At 44.3% G+C, this 21,918-nt stretch overlaps 1 protein-coding gene across 1 annotated transcript in view; it reads left to right on the top strand.

Annotated features, from left to right (window-relative positions):
• The first annotated feature begins 2,222 nt into the window (after nucleotides 1–2,222).
• LOC120220654 (PTB-containing, cubilin and LRP1-interacting protein) overlaps nucleotides 2,223–21,918 on the top strand; it is an 80,197-nt gene continuing 60,501 nt past the window's right edge. Inside the window, exon 1 of the mRNA XM_039217780.1 lies at nucleotides 2,223–2,251. Within this exon, the coding sequence (XP_039073711.1) occupies nucleotides 2,240–2,251 (12 nt within the window). The 5' untranslated portion in view covers nucleotides 2,223–2,239. The remainder of the gene's footprint in view (nucleotides 2,252–21,918) is intronic.

Raw genomic sequence — 21,918 nt, forward strand, 5'->3', positions numbered from 1 at the left:
AGGAACATGATTTAGGTGAAAGATTTTTAAAACACAGATGAGGAAGCGGTACTACTTGAAGGATTCGCGTATTTCCTCTCTTTAAATTTTGCTTTGAAAGGTGTAGGTCCCAGGAAATTTTTTGAAGGCGCTCAAATTGTTGCCTGAGTTTATAGAACCTCCTTTAATTCTTAAGTAGCACACAGCTGAATAAAGACTGTAGCTGCTTGTTTTGGTTGCCTGGTTGAGTTCTTCACATCAAAGAGTGGCATACAGTAAGAAACGGGATTCTCAGTTGGATATAAATTCCAGCGACTCTAATTTTTCTTCCAAACAAGTCTGGTGGCTACAGATCGAAACTTGTCTTTTCATCTCTAGATAATAATATGTGAAAAATAATACAGAAGGACATAAAAATGTTTACCTTTCAAGTTAAATTAGGTCTAACATGGCCAAGAGTTAGGATGCTTACTTTTTATAGATCCAAGACAAATTTATAGAAAATTCATTGTGCCAGTTTCTAGAGATTCACTGAGACCCAAGTCCTGATCTGAAGGAGCTTATAAGTTTAATGGGAGAAGATGAGTGCATACAAATAATTATAAATTTCTGTTACAAGATGTTTTAGCAACTCAGAGCAGGAACATGAAATGGTATAGAGAAGTATTCAGGGGATATAGTTATGTGAGCTGAGTCACATTGAATAGTCAAGGTGAAGAGTAAGGCCCCGGGGGAAGGTGGTATTCAGCATGGGGAGCATGAAGTTGCCTCTAGGAGAATGGAGGGAGGTGTCAAGGTGAGGAAGACCCAGATGATGAAGGACATGCAAGGCAAGTTAACGGGCCGTTGAAGAATTTCAAGCAGTTGCTTGGTAGGTAACTAATGCATTATGGGAGATCATCTGTGGCAAAGTTAGAGCAGGTTTGGAGAGGGGGGGGACTGAAAAAAGATGCTATTGGGGCGCCTGGGTGGCTCAGTTGGTTAAGTGTCTGACTTTGGCTCAGGTCATGATCTTGCAGTTCTTTGAGTCGAGCCCCGAGTTGTTACCACAGAGCCTGGATCCTGCTTTGGATTCGGTGTCTCCCCTCCTCTGCTCTCTTTGCCCCTTCCTGCTTGCCCTCACTCTTTATCTTTCTCAAAAATAAACATTAAAATTTTGTTTAAAAAAAGAAAAGATACCATTGCAGTGGTCCAGATGCAGTACTGAGGCATAGTACAAGAAAATGAATGGTAAAAGATGGCACTGCCTCTCAGAAGCATCCCTAGAGATGAGAAAAAAAGATCTGGGGGCGCCTGGGTGGCTTAGTCGGCTAAGCATCTGACTTCAGCTCAGGTCATGATCTCACAGTTCGTGGGTTCAAGTCCTGCATCGGGCTCTGTGCTGACCTCAAGCTCAGAGCCTGGAGCCTGCTTCACATTCTTTGTCTCCCTCTCTCTCTGACCCTCCCCTGCTCACACTGCCTCTCTCTCTCTCTCTCTCTCTCTCAGAAACAAATAAAAAAAACATTGAAGAAAATTTAAAAAAAAAAAAAGGATTTGAGAAGTGGTAGGAGTCAGTAAAAAAAAAAAAAAAGAGAGAGAGAGAAAGACCTGGGTTCTAATTTCAATTTCGGAACTGTATTAGCGTCCTCCAAAGAAGATGGAGAAATTTATTTAAATAAATTATTTGGATGACATGATTTGTGGAGGCTGGCTGGTCCCAGATCCACAGGGTGGGCTGGTAGGCTGGAGTCTTAGGAAAGAGGTGATATTGCAGTTTGAGTCCAAAGGCAGTCTGCTGGCAGAATTTCTTCCTGCTCAGGAGAGGTCAGCCTTTTCCTGTACAGGCCTTCAACTGATTGGACAAGGCCCACCCACATTATGGATGATAATTTCCTTTATTTAAAGTCTACTGATTTAAATGTTGATCTCCTCTAAAAACTAGATCTGGATTCTATTACAGACACTTCCAGAAAAATGTTTGAACAAATATCTGGCTACCATGGCCCAGCCAAGTTGGAGGGTAAAATTGACTGACTATCACAGTAACTGAAGGTTTTAGTCAAATTACTTTCCCTTTCTGGGTCCCCTCCCAGCTTCCTCCTGTATAGAATTATGACATTGAACTAGGTATCATCTAAGATCCATTCTAACTTTGAATAAAATACATTTGTTCTTTCTTTGCCGTGGAGTTAAGAATGGGTGTTGCCTACTTTGTTTTAAGATTCTAGAATTTTAGATCCACAGGTTACCTTTGGCATCTACAAGAACACATTCCTATATGGATCAGGAGGTAGGCTGACCTACTTAATTTGTGCAAATAGTGACTCCATTCCTGTCATTTCGGGATTTCAGGCTACGTAGCAGAGGTTTTCTGCCAGAGCGCACTAAATCAAATTGCTATAGCTTAAATCGTGTTTCAGACTTGCTAGGAAGCTTTCCTATTTAAAAGACCCTTTGCTTAGGTTCTGTGGGGAATTCAGGTGTTGACACACAGTATTGGTTTTTTGTTATGGAGACAGAATCTTCCGAGACTACAGAGAAGGGGAAATACGGTTCATGTTATCAGGCAGAATCAGCTGGTTCTGGGGGAGGGGATCTCTTCCACCATAGTGGCACCCCGCCAGGTATGAGACTTTCAGAGATAGATAGAATGTCTCATTCTTCTTAAAAACATGTTGGAAACATTTTTACCCTTGTGTTCAAGAGAAGCATTTCTAGATAGATAGTGCATTCACGCAGCTGAGTATACTGGAGGAATAGAGAGGTTTAATAGGGAGGTTTAGCAGTTTGACTGGTGAACCCTGACATGAATGGGGAAAAAAAATCATCAGAAACATTTTATTGTTAGAAGAGAAACAAAGAACGTTCTAATAGGCTCAAAGTGAGATTTTGTTTAGATTTGTTTTGTAAAAAGTATCTGTGGACCAATGTAGGCTGAGGACTCTGGATGGATGAAATAGACTTAGCATTAGAATCATAGATAGAGCTCGGAACATTTTCAGATTAGTTATTGCCTGCCCTCCAATAGCTGAAGTAATGTGCCATTTACTGTCAGAGAGCTCTAAAGATTGTAGGACCTTTAGACACTAATCTCTTCCCTCAATCATAGAAATTGGAACATGATATTCATCTTCGAAGCCTTTGGCCAGCTTTTCTCTTTTCTTGCTAAGCTCATTAGAATTTTGTCTCTGACATTTCAGGACAATTTTTGAAAGATCATTTCCAAGTTATTTCAAATTACTTTCATTCTTATTTTGATGTCCTTTAATTTATCATATAATCAGGACTTGGGGCTCACTGCTGCCCTTGGACAGGCTATTTTAAATCTGCTTTTCTTCTCAGTCAATATATTCTTTATTAAAAGGATTAAAAAGATTTAAAAAGGCCATTAAAATGTGTAAGCCTCTGTCTCATTTTGGAGTATTGTTTCTGTTGTTTTGTCCACATGGAATATTCAATCTGGCCAAGAGAAAAGATAAGAAAAATAATTCATTTTCTGTTACTTAAATTGGGATTCAGGAGGTCAAAAGTGGCCCTGTTTGAGTTCCTTTGCCTTAATCCCATGTCTTTTCTTCCATCCTTTTTTGTTTTTTAAAAGGCACATTTCAAATAAACATACAATTTTGAAGATTTCTGGGTCAGAAAATACTACTCTGTCACTGTATCTTCTTACGATTTAATTTCTGAGACAATAAAAATTCCAGTCTCATTTGATGTCAGTTTTGTAATGGAGATTCGTGGGAGGTGCCTCAGAACTTCCATTAGAAACTTTCTTCTTCACCCGAATCCCTTCTGTCCGTATCTGGGTGGGATGGCTCTGCCCTTGGGGCTGGGTTGCTGGCGTCTGCTATTTCCCATCTTCCCTTGCCGTCTTGGGCTCCCTCTTGATTGTCCAGGTGAGTCATGGGGGAGCAGGGTGGGAGGAGGTCAGAGGGGAGGTAGAGGGGGGAAGGAGGCCATGGCATTGACCACCCAGCCCCACTGTGCTGCTCAGATTACCTCTCACCCCAGACCATTCCTAAAATGTGATAGGCTAAAGTTTATTTAAGGATTATGGTTTTTTTGTCATTATTTTATTTTAATTCCTAGGAAAAGGAAACAAGATATAATAGTTATGACATTTTCTAAAAAGCTCAATCCTTTTAGAAATTATCAATCCCAATATTACACCTTATGTTTAATGGTGTGTGTATATATATATATCCTATCATTATATAATTATTTTTATTCAGAGATACAGGTTTCTTTATCCCATGCAGTTAGTAGTATTTTTTCCCCTCAGTTGCCATCTCTGATTTATTAAAAAAAAAAAAAAAAAAAAAAAAAGGTTTTGTGTGGGCCCTGGGTGGCTCGTCAGATAAGCGTCCGGCTCTTGGTATCAGCCCAGGTCGTGATCTCCGGGTTGGTGAGTTTGAGCCCCGAGTTGGGCTCTGCACTGACAGCATGGAGCTTGCTTGGGATTCTCTCTCTCCCCCTTTCTCTGACCTCCCCCCCCACCTTCTCTCTCTTTCTCTCTCTCTCAAAATAAGTATATAAACATTTAAAATAAAACGATTTTGCGACTTGCTGATTTCAGGGCTTCATGGCTTTTTCCTGGCTCTGCCCTGTGACAGGGTCCGCCCTGTCTGCCCTTGGCTTGCTTGCCACTGTGTCAGCGAGCCTCTCCTGCCTCCTACCCGCCCCTACGCGTCAGTGCAGACCCTTCCTGCCAGACGGGGGTCTCACCCTTGTCCTGACCTCCTCGGGGTCTGGTTCCTGGTCACTTCTCTCTCCCAGCAGTGGGTGGGCTGTGCTCACTCCCACACCCAGCTCTGCTCCAGGATCTCCAGCCCAGTGGAGTTCTAATCCGTGCCCCACCCTCACCCCCGCCACCCTCCAGGGCCAGGAAGGCGCTGGGATGAAAGGTACTTAGATCTAGGTCGTCCTGCAGAGGAGGAAGGTCGGCAAGAGGTGGGCATTCTCCTGGATCCTTTCAGGAAGCACAAGCAGATGGAGCGACTCCTCCAGTTACAGGGCACCTAAGTGGAGTCCTCATTAATCTGTCCTTGTGATGAGGTGGAGAACCTTAAACAGCTGAGGCGTTAAAAGGAAAAACAACTGGTTTATGACACAGGACAGCCGCACTGACCGAGTCGGCTTCCCTGACACACTACAGCGCTGGCGAGACGGCAGATGCATCTGCTGTTTGCTCACCAGACACGGATCCGTTGGGTCTGCTTTGCGCACCCCTTAACCCGCCCAGGCCGCGAAGCCTCTCCGTGCCATGGTAGATTCCAGGTGTCACATCTGTGTCCTCTGGATGCCTGTGTGCTAAAGAAAGATATAAAATATGATTATGTTAGATAATTGTAACCAAAATAGATCACACTTCAGTTTTCTGCTCATAAAGGTTGTATCCGTGGTCCACCCTCAGTAACTCTTCCATAGCGGTGATTTTTGGGATGATGCTGACAGAGGACCTAAATCATCCATCGTCTCTTGCCCAGTACCTTCTGTGGCAGGGAGCCCGCATGCGCAAGGCAGCTGCTGGGAGGTAATGATGCAGTTTGTGTCTATTGACTGGCCCACACGGGATTCAGTGCCACAGCCTTCCGTACATTAATGTGCCAACTGGTGTGTGGCTGACACACAGGCTTTTCTACTTCCCTAACTGCCTGGAAAATTCCACGTTGTTTTTCTGACTCCTTGCCACGAACACACAAATGCAGACTGTGTTAGAGCTCTAGGTTTTCTGCAGCAGGCTCTAAAGACCTCCCTTGCCTTATCTTAAAGAAGGTTCAAGGGCACCTCAGTAGCTCAGTAGGTTAAGCATCTGACTTCCTTGGGTCAGGCCATGATCTTGCAGTTCATGAGTTTGAGCTGACAGCACAGAGCCCACTTCAGATCCTCCGTCCCCTTCTCTCACCGCCCCTCGCTTGCCTGTGCGCACGCTCTCTCTCTCTCTCAAAAATGAATAAACATTTTTTAAAAAGGTTCAAAGATTCTCCTCCAAATAAGTGATTCAGCTTCCAAATTATCATGATAACTTTCACAATGATTTTTTTAAGCAGGAAATGTTTTTAAAGACGAAAATCCATTGTCAGTTTTTTAAAATTGTTTCTTAATGTTTATTTATTTTAGAAAGAGAGAGAGAGAGGCATAGTGTAAGCAGGGGAGGGGCAGAGAGAGAGGGAGACACAGAATCCGAGGCAGCTCCAGGCTCTGAGCTGTCAGCACAGAGCCCGATGTGGGGATCCAACTCAACGAACCGTGAGATCATGACCTAAGCTGAAGTCAGACGTTCAACTGACTAAGCCACCCAGGTGCCCCAAAACCCATTGTCTGTTTTTATCCTTACAAAATTCCTATAAGTCTTGGTATTAGTGAACTTTCTCTTGTAACATTTTATAACACTGAGTTATTATTATTATTATTGTTGCACTGAATTAACTAGGTGATCTGACCTAAGCATTTCCTATGTTTTATAGGTTGTCATAATAAAAGCTGATTGATGGAAGTGTCCTTTTTAGAAGTGTCCCAAGTTTTGCTAATATTATGTTAGAATTCTTATAATTTCATTACTCTGTTATTGAGCCTGTTTGTGAGATGCTCCAGAAAGAGAGATTTTTGGTTTTTTATTTCCATCACGCAGACAACCCTGTCTGGGCTCCTTGGCACGGATGACATGGCTTTCCTCATTGGCTGGCTTCTACCTGCCTCGAGCCTTATTTCCATCACTCTCTGACTCCTCCTTTGTGCCCCACGGTTGCCAGAATCCCAGCTTTTTCACACCTCCACTCATTGCTTATGCTGTTCCCTTCCCCTAGATTGCCTTTCTCTACCTTCTTTTCCAAGACTCCTCAGACTTATTCTTCTTTTTTAACGTTTATTTATTTTTAAAAGAGAGAGAGTGCGCATGACCAGGGAAGAGGCAGAGAGAGAGGGAGACAGAATCTGAAGCAGGCTACAGGCTCTGAGCCGTCAGCACAGAGCCCACACGGGGCTCAAAGTCATCAACTGCAGGATCATGACCTGAGCCGAAGTCGGATGCTTAACCCACGGAGCCACCCAGGCGCCTCACCTCCGACCTATTCTTTAAGACTCTACACGAACACCATTTCCTCCAGGAGGTGTTCCCTGGCCCCACCTCTCTTACAGCAGGCCTGTCACCCTCCCCCCACCATGAAGAAATAGACCATGTCCCAGGCTCCTTTCCTCGGGCAGGGCAGGGTCACTATGTGCTCACCAGTGCTTTGGTGTCATCTGTCACTCAGTGCAGTGTGCTCACAGGGGCGCTGCAGAAGGCGGTCACCAAGTTGAGCTATGATGGGAGCATTAGGCTCTTCTAATAAACTGAGTTAATAGTGGATCAAAGCCACAGCTATGATTTAAAAATTTAAACACACGTCGCTTCTAATCCCTTGGGTTTCTGGGTCTAAGGCTTTCCTCTGTTAAGCCAGTTAGAAAATATTGCATTCAATATATATAGTGAAACACATAAAATATTCCTTTTCATTTTTTCCCGTCTTTTTTTCTTTTTTTTAAAAAAAAGTTTTATAGTTTATTTATTTTTGGGACAGAGGCAGACAGAACACGAGTAGGGGAGAGGCAGAGAGAGAGTGGGAGACACAGAACCTGAAGACAGGCTCCAGGCTCTGAGCCGGCTGTCAGCACAGAGCCCAATGCGGGGCTTGAACCCACGAACCACGAGATCATGATCTGAGCCAAAGTTGGCTGCTTAACCAACTGAGGCACCCGGGCGCCTCTTCTTTTTTTAATTTCAAGACAATGTACAGTTCTTGCCAAAGTCAAAAGAGCTGAGAAGGATAAAGTGTGTGTGTGTGTATTTCATGAGTTTCTGGTCATTCATTCTTGTTTTAAGATGACGTAATTTGAAAAGGTCGTCGAGTAAATACTCTGGAGGAGAACATGTCGGATTTTAATGTGCCAGCCAGACACCTGGGGCCCTTGGTAAGAATGCAGATTGTGGCTCAGTACCTCTGGCGACAGGCCTGTGATCGCGCATTTCTAAAAAGTTCCAGGAGATGTCTTTGCCCGTCCCCCACTCCCGTCCTCAGACCACATGTAAAGCAGGGGGGCAGTAGCACTCAGATGGTGTCTCTCTATTTTTATCAGGTGAGACTTTTAAAGCAAAATTGTTTCCTCCTGTTTCAAAATATCCAGAGAACAAGCATCGCAGAAGACTCGGTTATGAGAAACTTGAGCCAGGCTCACATTGTGGGGTGTCTCGGCTTACGCAGCACCTGGTGGAGTCCCGGGCACGCTCATGTTGCATAAACAAGATGTGTGGCCTCCTGACGACGTTCAGCTCTTTTTCCTGGTGGGCAGATTTAGGGAGAAAGGGGACGCATCTCATTATTCTCTTTAGTAAAATTTCACTAAGAGTGTTTGGTCATTTCATGGCATCCCTCTAACCCATTCCCACTGAGTGGAGTAGGATATCCTCATATCCAGAGATCAGGCAGCCTTTCTCACTGGTTCCAGAAAATCCCTGTGCCTTAGCTCCCCGGGGCTCCCAACAACCCCCACAGCCTGGGAGGCTTTAAACAATAGGTCTATTCTCTTACTAGTCTGGAAGCCGGAAGTCGAGATTAAGGCGTCAGTACAGCTCTATGGCCGTGCTCCCTCGGAAGGCTTCAAGAGAGAATCCTTTGCTTTTTTCAGCCTCTGGTGGCTCCTGGAATTCCTTGGCTTGCGGATCGTGTCACCCCGATCTCTGCCTTCATCGTCACATTTGCAGCCATGTCACCCCGATCTCTGCCTTCATCGTCACATTGTTTCTCTCCTGCTACTTGCATCACTGGGTTTCGTATTTCCCTCTCACATCTAAGGACACCAGTCCTTAAATCCTGGACTCTTTACTCCCAGATCCTTAATACCATCTGCCAAGACCCTCTTTCCAAGTAAGGTCACATTCACAGCTACTCGGGGTTGGGACTTGCACATATTTGGGGGCGGGAGCTGTTCAAGCCACTGCACCCTGGTTCCTGGATTCCACTGTAAATCCCAGACATCAAGGTTGTTGCAAACACCCTATTCTGTGCAGAGTAGACAGGAGACGCTTTTTACCTGTGTATCGGAGAGGGGCATTAGGAAGGTGTTGACACCGTCTTTCCAGCCCTCCCAGTTATCTTAATGATAAATGGAGAAGGAACAATGGACAGGTATTCGATTTTTATATGTGGCAGAACTGCGCATAGACTTTTTAAGGCTTTCATTTTACCTTTGCAACAATGAGATACTTGTTACTGATGGATATTACAGGTTCTTCATTTACAAGACGTTTTCTTGTAGATAATTGGTCTTCATTTCTTCCTCTTTTTCTCTTTTTATCTATTTCTTTACCTCTGTATCCATCTCTTTATTCTTCTTCTCTGACCACCGGCTGACCGACCTAGCTAGTTGTCCACCCAGCAGTCTGCTGATGTACTCAGTTATTTTTACTCCATCTCATTTCGGAAAATACGAAAGCTTTTTTCAGGAATATGGATTGATAGTGTCTGTAAGTCTTGAACAACCGTTCAATAATTACTCAGCTGATTGATGTGAAGGTAAGGTATTTCTGAGGCAGGTAGAAAAGATCAGTCAGTGGATCAGAAAAATCAGTATAGACACCTTCTTGGTTTCCAGCTAGTTGCACAAAGCATGACGTATTCTCTTCATGTAGAGTAAGCTTCGTATTCCGCTAACTGTCTGCTTGGCTAGCTAGTTTTACAGCGGGGCAAGATGGTGGATGTAAAGCTAATTCTTTTTTTTTTTTTTTAATGTTTATTGATTGATTTAGAGAACAAGCAGGGGAGGGACAGAGAGAGGGGGAGAGAGAGAGAGAGAGAGAGAGAGAGAGAGAATCCCAAGCAGGCTCCTCCCTGTCAGCACAGAGCCGGGACGCAGGGCTCAAACTTACAAACCAAACCAGGAGATCATGACCTAAACCCAAATCAAGAGCCAGACACTTAACCGCCTGAGCCACCCAGGCGCCTTAAGTAAAGTTAATTCTTAATTGTCTCATTTCTATAAAGTCTGTTTGGCTGTTTGCCATTAGATAGGTAGGGAATTTGGTCTTCTCTTTCTAGGAGATGGCTAGGGAACAAATGAGTTAACAAGCAGGTACTGGAAAATTCATGGAGTGCAAAGTGCTTAGTGCCTTCTAGGATGGTTCACTGTATCTTAATGTATTGGTGGTGGCCTTCCCACACGATTTAGCTGTTTTATTTTAGGCTTTGTCTCAGGATCTGGAATTGGTTGAAACCAAATTTTCCAGAAATCAATATCATTGCATAGATAGGTTTCCAAGAGTGTAAGTGTGTCCACAGAAAGGAATATACAATTTATTCATGGGTAGAGAATGAGAGCTAAACCAGAATAAAATGATTTTAAGTGTTTGCCTTTAAAGCTGAGAAGATGTATCTTGTGTCAGACTTATTGCTATGGAAATATCACACCACCAAAGAAAATGTGCTACTTTGGGTTTTCGAATTATTTGGTCTTAACATAGGAACTTATGTATAGGTAGTAGATCCTTTAGCGAAATAATGGACAGCCATTTCTTTCTTTAGGTCCTTCCCTATTTCTCCATCTACATGAATTCCATTGTGCAAAGAGAGGTAACGCATTGTACAGTCTGGAGTTTAAGGGGGAGAACAGACTCTTTCTGCATAGAGAAAATCCAGGCTCCACTTCTCACCAGCTCTGTGGCTTTGGGCAAAGTACTTCTCCCCTCTGTGCTCAGTTATCTCATCCATCAAATGGGACTATTGGCATCTCTATGTTATTGGGAGAATGAGATGGTTAACTAAGACAGTGCATGTGAAATGATAAGCAGAGACCTGCCTTAAGGCAGCTCCATTCAGTAGAAATATAATATGAACCACATTGGCAGTTTTAGATTCTTGAATAGCCTCATTAAAAAGTGAAAAGAAACAGGTGAAAATCATTTCAGTCATACATTTTATTTAACCCAGTATATTCCAAATATTTTCATTTCAGCACAGGATCAAAACTATGAATGCGGTACAAAACTCTCCTGGTCTCTGGCCGCCACCCGTAGTGATTCAGATTCCCTTGGTCTGGGGTCTAGCCGGGTCTGGGCACGTTTTTCAGATTCTCAGCTACAGACCAAGAGTCAGCGCAGTGTCCTAGGCAAGTCACCTCACCACACTGTACCACGAAATGGTTGATGCTATTGGTGAGAACCACTTCCCAGTGTTACTGCTAAGAATGAAATTGAGTTCTGATAATGAAGTGTATTGTGAAATATAAAATGCTGCAGGAAGAGAAGAGGGAAGTGTTACTTTTTTCTCTGAAACTGATTTTTACTGAGCCCTGCCTTTGTGCCGGGCTGGATGGATAAAGGACAGAGCGTGATTTGGGATGTAAGACTCAACTAGAGACAAGTGCCAGGCCCATCTGCTTATTAGCATTCTCTGGGGCTCCCTTTGCTTGTCTGTGACTGGATGTCGTGTACAAGGCTGGGCTTTCGTGAGGACTGATAGAAATAATGGACACACGTGCTTAGCTTGGGTCTGGACTCCCCTCCGGGCATTCTGCTGGGCCCCGAACCCATGTGTGGACTCGGGGAACCGGCCATACCTGTGGTAGTTCGGCCAAGTCACTGGTGGCCCTTGGACAATTACATTAGCTGGGGAGCACACACGTCTATCCCCAGAGCCCACACTCCTTGGCCCTCCTCGTCCACACATTTAGTAGGAACTCTTTTTTTCCTTTCCACAGATGAGATCCCAAGAGATCTGGCCTAATCCATGTTCAGATGGACTATTTCCTCTGTCCTGAGGGGAAAGATTGAGTTGAGCGTGGCTGAATTGGTTATTCAACTTTTAACTGCCTGCATCTGGAAGGAAACTCACTGTTGCTGATGGAATCTGCCCTCGGGAGGGTGGCCGCTGCCTTTCCACCTAGTGCTTCTTGAGGGAGATGGGCCCCCGATCAGATAGGAGTCCAGGCTAAAGGAAGTACCCCCATCTCCCTGGCTTATGGAGATCCTTTCCTATTATTCTCAAACTGAGGTAAATTAAGCAGTAACATGTTACAACGTTGTGGGCTTTCTTGCACAAAGAGGTTTCTTGAGAGTCTACTGGCCAATTAAAAAAGGCCAAAACCACCTTACTTGTTCTACAAATGCACCCACGACATAAGTGCCTCACCAGGCATGGTGATCACCTGACTGGCTTACCACAGCTTCTGTGTACTGTTTGGGGACTTTGTCGGAGCACGACACGTGGTTCTGTGATGTCAAACATTTGTGTTTGCACCTCCCTGTTTTTCCAGGTGAAGTAATACAGGTCCAGAGAGGTAGGGATCTGCTTAAAGCCATGTACCTGTAATATATGCTGAGGGAGCGTAAGGCAAGCAGACAGGCCACACACACGCACACACCCCGCGCTCCAGGTGAGATACGTGTGCTGTTCCTCAGGGCACCCGTGGCTGCCCAAAAGCAAAAGGAAGGGGGGAAACAAAGGGTTAACTGATGAAGATCATAGTCCTGCAGGATCCAAGTCTCCATCACCCTCCATAGTGATGGGGGAAACAAAGGCAGAAGAAAATGGCAGATAGAACTCAGTTTCCTTATAACCTACAGCCCACAGACAACTACTTGAGGCTGGCAGAGTAAAAGGTTTCTCCAGAACTCCCTCCTGTCCTAATGCTAATACTTTGCTAGAAAGAAAAAGAACCTCAGCTTGATGATAGCTAGGCCTCTGGGATCCTGGGAGTCTCCTTTAGCATATGAAAATCTCACTGGAAACTTCCCCTGGACTTTACCTCCCCCAACCCCATAGTATAAAACCCTCTCTCCTCATGGTCTCAGGCAGCTCTTCCTGCCCACGGGTCGTGTCCCTGTGCCTCACTAAAATCACCTTTTTGCACCAAAGACGTCTTCCAGAATTCTTTCTTGGCTGTCAGCTCTGGACCCCATGAAGCCCACTGTCACCCCCCAAAAAACCTCATCAATATGTACAGATAGCATTTGTGGATGACCTCCCTAGTCAGCTGGCTGAGAAAGGCTTCACGTGGGCGATCTCATTTCATCCCATCCCTGTGAGTTAAGCTCTAATATTATGCCCATTTGATGGGTCAACCAGGAGAGTACGTCCCGTCTCCCCGGTTCCCCATCTAGGAAGCAGTAAAGACAAGATGAGATGCTGAGACTCTCAGCAGGGCATTTCTGAGCAAGCGCCTCCCTATTGTGTTTATGTAACTCGGAGGCTCACGGTGATAATGAACAATTTACTGTGGGGTCAGAGCCACAGGGGAGATGCCATAAGATCGTGTGTAATTAATTCCTAAGGAGTGACACGGTCAATAATCGCTGTATGAATCCCGACTAATTTGAGTCTAATATATTTTTTACAATAAGGTAAGACACATAGTTGGCTAATCACAGCTTCACAACCCTCTACCTTTTCTACCAGGAAGTCAATTCTTCATCTAGGTTTCGTTGTATTGTTGCCTACGCGGCGCATATCAAACATTTCATGAAAACATTTACCTTTACAATGTTGCTTCCTCTGGCTAATCAGTAGGTGTCCCACAGCAATTTGTGCAGGGGCCATTGGGAGGGCAATTTAGTTGAAAGGTCGTCCGTAAGCAGGCTGAACCAGGGGTGCCTGAGGGGCTCAGTGGGTTAAGTGTCGAGGCTCAGGTCATGACCTGAGGTCACAGACTCTCGGTTTGTGGCTTCCAGCATCGCATTGTCCTGCTCTGTGTTGACAGCTCGGAGCCTGGAGCCTGCTACAGATTCTCTGTCTCTCTGTCCTGCCCCGACTAATGCTGTCTCCACCCCCATCTCAAAGTAAATTTTCAAAAATTTTTTTTAATTTTTTTTATTATTATTATTTTTTGTTTTGTTTTATTTATTTCTAGGAGAGAGAGAGAGGCAGTGTGAGCAGGGGAGGGTCAGAGAGAGAGAAGAGGGAGTCACAGACTGAAACAGGCTCCAGGCTCCGAGCTGGCAGTCAGCACAGAGCCCGACACGGGGCTCGAACCCACGAACCGCGAGATCGTGACCTAAGCGAAAGTCGGACGCTTAACCGACTAAGGCGCCCCTAAATTTTCAAAAATTTTTTAAAAATAGAGATCTGTCATCTACAGACTATGTGCCCCTGCCTCATTTTGTAGTTAAAGGGAGGAATCTTCGCCCTAAAGAGGTTATGCTATGTTGACGTTTGACGTCTGATGAACGGGATTTACCCATCTGCCTGCCTGCTTGGCCAGGGAACACTGGGGTAGCACCCTCCTCATCTCATCTGGGTGCTTGGTTCGGAGAGACTGGCGGAAATCTCTTCTGGAACTGTGAGGGCCTCTGAGGCTCCAGCCCCCGAGAGATGACATTTTCTGCGATCCTTTGTTGAAGGCTGTAGGGCAGCTGTGCTGTCTTACGTGCTGCCCGGCACCCGTTTTGCTGGCCTGAATCCTCCCAGAATGCTCTGGGCCTGGTTCTGCCCACTCTGCGCAGCAGTTTTGACTCTGATTGTCAGGTGGAGGCCTCCCCAGACAGATGCCATATATAACATCACCCCGGGGGCTCCTTGCCTGTGGATTGCATCGAGATGGCAGAGAGATTTGATGAGAGTGACTGAGCCCGCAGTCCGTGAACGGAACACAGATCTCTCCCCGCCTAATTAGAGCCGGCACCTGAAGTAACGCGGAGGCGCTCTTCACATCCATCTTTCCTTTCTCTTCCCTGAGGAACGAGCACAAGCTTTGAACCAGGTTGGGGAGGAGCCGTCTCTGCTGTCTCACCCTCCTCCTCACTTATAGGCCCATGTCACCCTTTCATCATCTTTTTGCTTCCAGACCCTAATGACCGAGTCTCCGGCTCTGCACGGGTTTTCTATTGACTTTATAACAAATTGCCACAAATTCGATGGCTTACAAGGGCACGTTTGTTATAGTAGAGCCTTGGAGGTCAGAGGTCGGGAATGGTCCTCACTGAGCTGAAATCAAGGTGTCAGCGTGGCTCTGTTTTGTTCTGGAAGATCTAAGGGAGAACCCATTTCCTTGCCTCATCCATCTTCCTGAGGCGGCCCTCATCCATTGACGTGTGTCCCCTTCCTCCGTCTTCACAACCAGCGTCGGCTGACCACGTCTCTCACTGGGTATCACTCTGACACTCCCTCTCTGTCCTCCTCTTCCACCATCAAGGACCCTGATGGTTACATTGGGCCCACCTGAGTAGTACAGAGTACATAAATATATATATTTTTTGATGTTTTTATTTCTTTTTGAGAGCAAGAGAGAGAGAGAACATGAGCAGGGGAGAGGCAGAGAGAGAGAGAGGGAGACACAGAATCCGAAGCAGGCTCCAGGCTCAGAGCTGTCAGCACAGAGCCTGATGCGGGGCTCAAAACTCAAAAACTGTGAGATCATGAACCAAAGTCATTGCTTAACCGACTAAGCCACCCAGGTGCCCTGATAATTTTCCTATTTAAAGGCTGATGGGTTAGCACCCTGCCAATCCATAATCTGTGAATCTGTGAATTACGTGGTAGAGGGGAGATAACCAATGGAAGTAACGTTTCCAGAAGGTGAGATGTGGACATCTTTGAGAGGTCATCATTCTGCCTCCCACAGGCTCCTCACAGCTCTCTGCTCACCGTCCTCAGGCACCAGTTTGAGATGAAGAGGAGGCATTTGAAGCTGGTGATGGAGAGCACAGCCTCTTACATCAGAGAGCCTTGGTTCTTGCCTTCATAAAATACTGTCTTCATGACTTCGGGCAAACTCTAGCTTCTCTGTGCCTCTGTTCCTTTAACTACAAAATGGACATAGTAATAGGACTGTCCTCATAGAGTCATTGTGGTTTGAAATAAGGGGATACCTAGCATTTGGGCCATAGTTAGAGCTAATAATACTGGCTGTTAGTACTTACTGAATTCTTGTCATTGATCATCCAGGGGATGGCTGTGTCTTGTGCAACTTAGTGTCTGCACGCACCTGGGCTGGCTTGTGCATTCTCTGGGTGGAGGCAAAATTGTTTTCCAAGTTTGCTTACAGAGGAGTAAAAGCCCTTTTAGAAACTTTATTTATATTTGCTACCCTGTCCTGACACTGGATATTGATTTTTTTTTCACTCCATATCCAGTGTCCTGCAGTCACACCAGAGTGGAGATCCCTCTCCAGCCTCTCCATCTGTGTGGGGAGGAAGCCCTTGTTAATCTGTTTCACCAACTGCTTGGGTTGTGCAGAACATGGGCTATCTCTTGGGTAACAGCCCACCTGAGGGTTTATTCAGTAGAACCAGATTCGCTGTATTTTCTGAGACGTGTGCCGAGTGCAGTGGGTCGGGTCTATTTGATGGAATAAATGTCTGTGTCACTGCCAGACCTTGTTCTGTGATGTTGGACTTCACTGAGCATTGGGCTTGCCAAGGAGCCAGTAGGTGCAGGGAAGGGTTTCTGATGTAGAACTTTTTGTTGCTGTTCACCCCTTGCAGAGGGCCCCTACCTCTGCATCCGATTTTAATAGTTGTCCATCAGCACAGCAGGCCTGGAGTGATGTCATCTGGGCGCCAGGGCTTTCAGAGGACTGAACTGTGTTGGAGACGCACAGGATCATAGATCTGCCTCTCTATGAGTAGGCATAGAGCATGATTTCTCTGCACTCTACAGCCATTAATGAAAGAAGAAATCTGGTGTGCGTCTCTTTGTCTCCAAATACTATAAAATTATTGCCTGGGCCAGAAGCAAGGAGACTTTATTTATTTATTTATTTATTTACTTACCTACTTACTTATGTACTTACTTATTACCCGAGTTGCACTGGTATATGTGAGAAGCCTCGCTTTTATCTTCTGAAAAATAAATAAGTAAATAAATAAGGGCTGGATTGTGAGGGAGTCTTCATTTCCTTTTTGGTTTTCTGGTTCCCTTTACTCAAAATGTTGTCTGATGTGATGAAAAGCACCTATTTTAAATTGTAAACTAGCATTTCACAAAACTGTTAACATATATGACCTTACTGTCAACTGTTAACAGCTCTATTAAAATGGAGTGTGGAGGCGAAAGTCCACGTACGAATGTGATGTTCTAGTTTGGAAATACAAGGAGCAAAAACCTCTGTGAGGAGGAGAGGGGAGGATTATACACTTTCAAATGTGAATGAGATCAATGAAGTGTTTCTCCCAATCATTTTATACTTTCAGTTTGATCCTTTTAGGTGATGATGAAGAGGCAGGTCTTCTAGAAAGGAAACCCAGATTTCAAGCTCTGGTGGAATGACATCCTTCTTTGTGTCATCTCTCAGGATGATTTTTTAAAAAATTTTTTTTAATGTTTTATTTATTTCTGAGAAAGAGAGAGAGAGAACGTGAGCAGGGGAGGGTCAGAGAGAGAAGGAGACACAGAATCGGAAGCAGGCTCCAGGCTCGGAGCTGGCTGTCAGCACAGAGCCCGACGTGGGGCTCGAACCCACAAGCCGTGAGATCATGACCTGAGCCGAAGTCGGACGCTCAACTGACTGAGCCACCCAGGCGCCCCCCTCGGGATGAATTTTAACTCACAGTTGGACAGTCACATTCAATCAGGATGCTGTTCTAAAATGGGGTTGAAATTTTACATTAATGCGCTTACTCCAGACTTCTAACCAAGTGAACTCTCCCCCTTCTCTGAATTTCTTGTGTATCTTTTTTTCTTTATACATATTCAGTTCAACATTCATGGAATCCTTAGCAATACGTTAAGCTATTGGTGCCTGCCTTCTGATACTGAATTTCCTGCCTCAGAACTGTCTTTGTCAGAAGCCAGTGGGTGCAAATCTGCCCACATAAAGTGGCTAATAAAAACCACATCTGCTGTCTAAGATGTGGAAAGTAAAATAGGTGTCATTTCTGTGTTTCTACCTCTCCCCTACCCCCGACCATAGACCTTTACTTCTCTTTGAATTTAAATCATTTTTTCCTTCTATTGTAGACCCATATTCTAAGAATTTTTCAATTGGTTTCTAACTAACTGATTATGTATTGCAAGACTTGGGGACTGGGTTGGGTAGGAGGGAGATTGATCCTTTAAACTGTGTCCATGGTTGGGACACCTAAGAGGCTCAGTCGGTTGAGCATCCAACTTTGGCTCAAGTCGTGATCTCATGGTTCATGAGTTTGAGCCCTGCCTGGGCTCCCTGCTGTCAGTGCAGAGCCTATTTCGGATCCTCTGTTCCTCTCTCTCTCTGCCCCTCCCCACACACTCCCCCATCCCCGCCCGTCTGTCTCTTTTCCTCTCAAAAATAAATAAACATTAACAAAATACAGTTAAACTGTGTCCATGGTTGAATGATGCAAACATTATGGAGAGATCGTTCTGGTTCTTGAAAGTTCCCAGGCATCAGCCAGCTTCCCCAGTGTGGCCACAGCGCACTGAGCAGGACCCGGTCCCCTAGCTGTTTGCTCTGGCAGAGGGAAAGAAAGTCCTCCGCATTGCTTTCGCATCAGAGAAACGCAGTGGAGCAGAAAGCCAAAAAACGATGATGGAGATTCAGCCAGGAAAAGGAATAAAGAAAACCAGAAAAAGCATGAACACGGTGAGAGCAAATTGCCCCAGGCTGCCAAAGAAAATAGTCTGTTAACTCCTAACTCGCTTTGAATAGGAAACCTGTGGTGCACAGAGCTGCTGAGCCCTTGTCTCAGGCCCAATTGGGAGGAGAGCTTTGGAAAGGCCAAGTGAGCCTGATCGCAGAAAGGGGAAGAATTATGGGATTGAGCAGGTGGGCTGTGGGACCAGACAGTGGGTAAATGGAGGTAGCAAATTCATTCCCGCATGTTCAGTTTTACTTGAGATGCATTATTATCCTAATTTCTTAATTGTTTTTAACACTTACTTATTTTTGAGAGACAGAGTGTGAGCAGTGGAGGGGCAGAGAGAGAGGGAGATACAGAATCTGAAGCAGGCTTAGGCTCTGAGCTGTCAGCACAGAGCCCGACACACGGCTCGAACCCACAAACTGTGAGATCATGACCTGAGCCGAAGTCAGACGCCTAACTGACTGAGCCACCCAGGCGCCCCATATTATCCTAATTTCTTCTCCACCAACCTCAGGAAGAAACATTTGCTATATGTTTTAACCAAAAGAAAGATGATTCTTCTAAGAGAAGTAGAAAATGGGGGCACATAGTGGGTTCCTAGCACTTTAACAAGTGGAAACTACTTAATATTTAAATATGGTTTCGATATGAGTACCTTGCACAAAGAAGCTCTGTTTAAAGACTCTGAGAGTCCCATCATAAAAAAAGTGGTCCGCTTTTACATAATTTTCCAAATTTCCTTACCTATGATATACCTTTCCCCTCCTTTTATCTTTTGCTTTTTACAGAGGCAGTGACTGGTGAAACACTAGAAGGAATGCTTGCCTGTCTCTCTCGTGTTACAAGTGAGGAGATGGGCCAGGTGAAAACATAATTGTCCAAGATCCCTCATTCTGGAAGGACTAAGCGGAGATTAGAATTCCCGTGTTTTGCACAGAACACAGCCCTTGCTAGCCTTGGCCTCTGAGACTGGTACGAGTCTTGGCCTCCGATAGGAGCACTCCTTGGATGTCAGACAATATAGGCTTATGCTTCAACGGGCCCCTGAAAGATGGTTTTGCACTGAGCAAGACTTGTTGGACCCAAAGCTCATGCCTGTGGTAAGAAACCCAAGAAATCCTGGCAGTTTAACAAGAGCTTGACCTCACAGGATTGCTGCTCTTATTTCAGAAAGATCCAGATAAATCTTACGTTCCATGTAACTTGCGGCAATGTTTCTGCTTATTGAAGGCAGTTTTTCTGAGGACTTCCCTTTGCTTCTCTTTTCTGTAGAATCAGAGCATTAGTGTGTCAGGGCAAGACCCATTCCTTCGCTGTTCAGTAAGGATAAAGAGGGCAGCTTTGGGCTTGTTAGGTTAAGAAAAGAAAGGAGAACTTATAAATGTTATGGGGAAAATGGTGGTTAGAACATGCTTCCGCAGAACGGCTTGTTATTATCTAAGTTTCTACAACAATTAGTTGAAAACCATTCCTTCTTATGCTTCCCTCTTTAAGATGCTATTCTATTTTCTGAAATTGGTAATTTATATTGTCAATTAAATGAATTCTTTTAGGCAGAAGAGCTGTAGGATTCAAATTTTTAAAAAGCTGTAGGTTCTGCATCTCATGCTTTAGTTGGAGGTAACAGGGAAAGAAAGAAACCTGGTGACTTCTAATTAAAGGCATATATATGTTCTCGTAACTGGGAAGGCAACCTGAGCCAACTATGTTAGCAGTGATCTCCCACATCAACATGTTAAGATCTTCAGTCGAAACGTTCTAGAACCAGATTTATATCTAGTGTGACTCTCTTCAGTGCATTCAAAGCTCAGTATTCCCGTCGTGACAGAGAACACTGGATAACGTATATGATGGGGCATCTATTCCTTCTGTGGTGTTCTCCCACCAAATCAGACCTCCTTAACTTGAGGTTTTCGGTAAGGCATTTGTATACCAGTGCGAAGTGATATTTCACACTCAAGGTCAACAGAACTCTGTTTTCATAAACACTTCATGTATTTCTTTCTTGAAAGTTCCTGAAAGGTTCATTTTAATCTTGTAGCAATGGTGGACTTCAAACGTGACTGTTTTTGCAGAAATGTTTTATATTTTAATCAAACATAGGCTGATTTTAACAAGCTATTTTCACAGCTGAGTTCCCAGTGCTGAGATTTATGGTGTGTTTCATATGTTCTTACTTTGCTCTCCACTCTTGACTTGTTTATTTTTCATGACACATCTGAATGCCTTCTTGTAAGCAAGACCCTCTTTTTGAGACTCAGTTGTGGCATTATTAGTATAAAAGCGCATTACAGGGATCCCTAGTGAGGGGGTAAGAGACAGGGTTCTGAAGTTATTTTCCTTTCTGACCAAACATATGCCCGATGTTTTCCTCCCATGGGAATATAACCCAGACTTCAGTTTCAGAGAGCTTTGAGCACTTAGGACTCCGGTGTTTTTGATATTACCCGTCTGATCCTCTTTAGATGGCCTCCCATCATTATCTTCCAGCTGAACCACTTGGTGGGAAAGATAAGAATTCTAAAGCTTAAGTCAAGAAGTATAATGCAGTCATGAGTCAGATGTGTTATGATAGGGCTATCTTCTTTATGTCATGCGGTCAACTTTTAGTGAAATTACCCCATGCCATGGACCTTAAGTGGGTGAGCTGGAGATGTTTTTATTGATGATATGTAAAGGGGAAATTGCTGAGTAAAGAGCCTTTTGAGTGAAGATTACAAATTATCTTCACTCCATTTAGCAGGGATATTGCTTCCAAAACAAATTATTTAGACTAATGCTGACACTGTCCAAAAAGTGCCGTGCTCCTTACTCAATAAAATGAGATTATAAAGGAATACGTTAGCAACTGCTGGCATTGTGATTTCTTTTCCTGTTTGAAATTAATCACAGTTTTTCTAAAGTAAAAGAAAAGCATGACATTTCCCTAGTTCCAGCCTCAAACTGTATGTCTTAAAATTGTAAGAGCACCTGGGTGGCTCAGTCGGTTAAGAGACAGACTTTGGCTAAGGTCATGATCTCACGGTTCGTGCGTTCAAGCCCCTTGTAAGCTCCATGCTGACAGTGCCGAGCCTGCTTGGGATTCTCTCTCTCTCCTTCTCTCTCTCTGCCCCTTTCCCATTTGTGCATGCTCCCTCCAAAATAAATAAATAAATAGACTTAAAAAAAGAACTCTCTTAATTTGTAAGAGTAATTCTAATATACTCTTAAATTTGAATTAGCATTGGCTTAGTTTTGCTTATGAACCAAACAATAGACTATGTTCGTTAGACATTTCTGTATTACTTACATGAGTGTTCTCCAACATCATTTGACATACTGACAAATTGCCATGTATTAAAAGTCACATATAAGATGAAGCTCTTATAATTTACTTTCTCTCACACTGAACTGATACAAAGATCCCTTAGTCTTTTTAACCGTAAAAC

The sequence above is a fragment of the Hyaena hyaena genome, unplaced genomic scaffold (genome assembly GCF_003009895.1).
Source record: "Hyaena hyaena isolate Hyena2069 unplaced genomic scaffold, ASM300989v1 scaffold_714, whole genome shotgun sequence".
Lineage (NCBI taxonomy): Eukaryota > Metazoa > Chordata > Mammalia > Carnivora > Hyaenidae > Hyaena > Hyaena hyaena.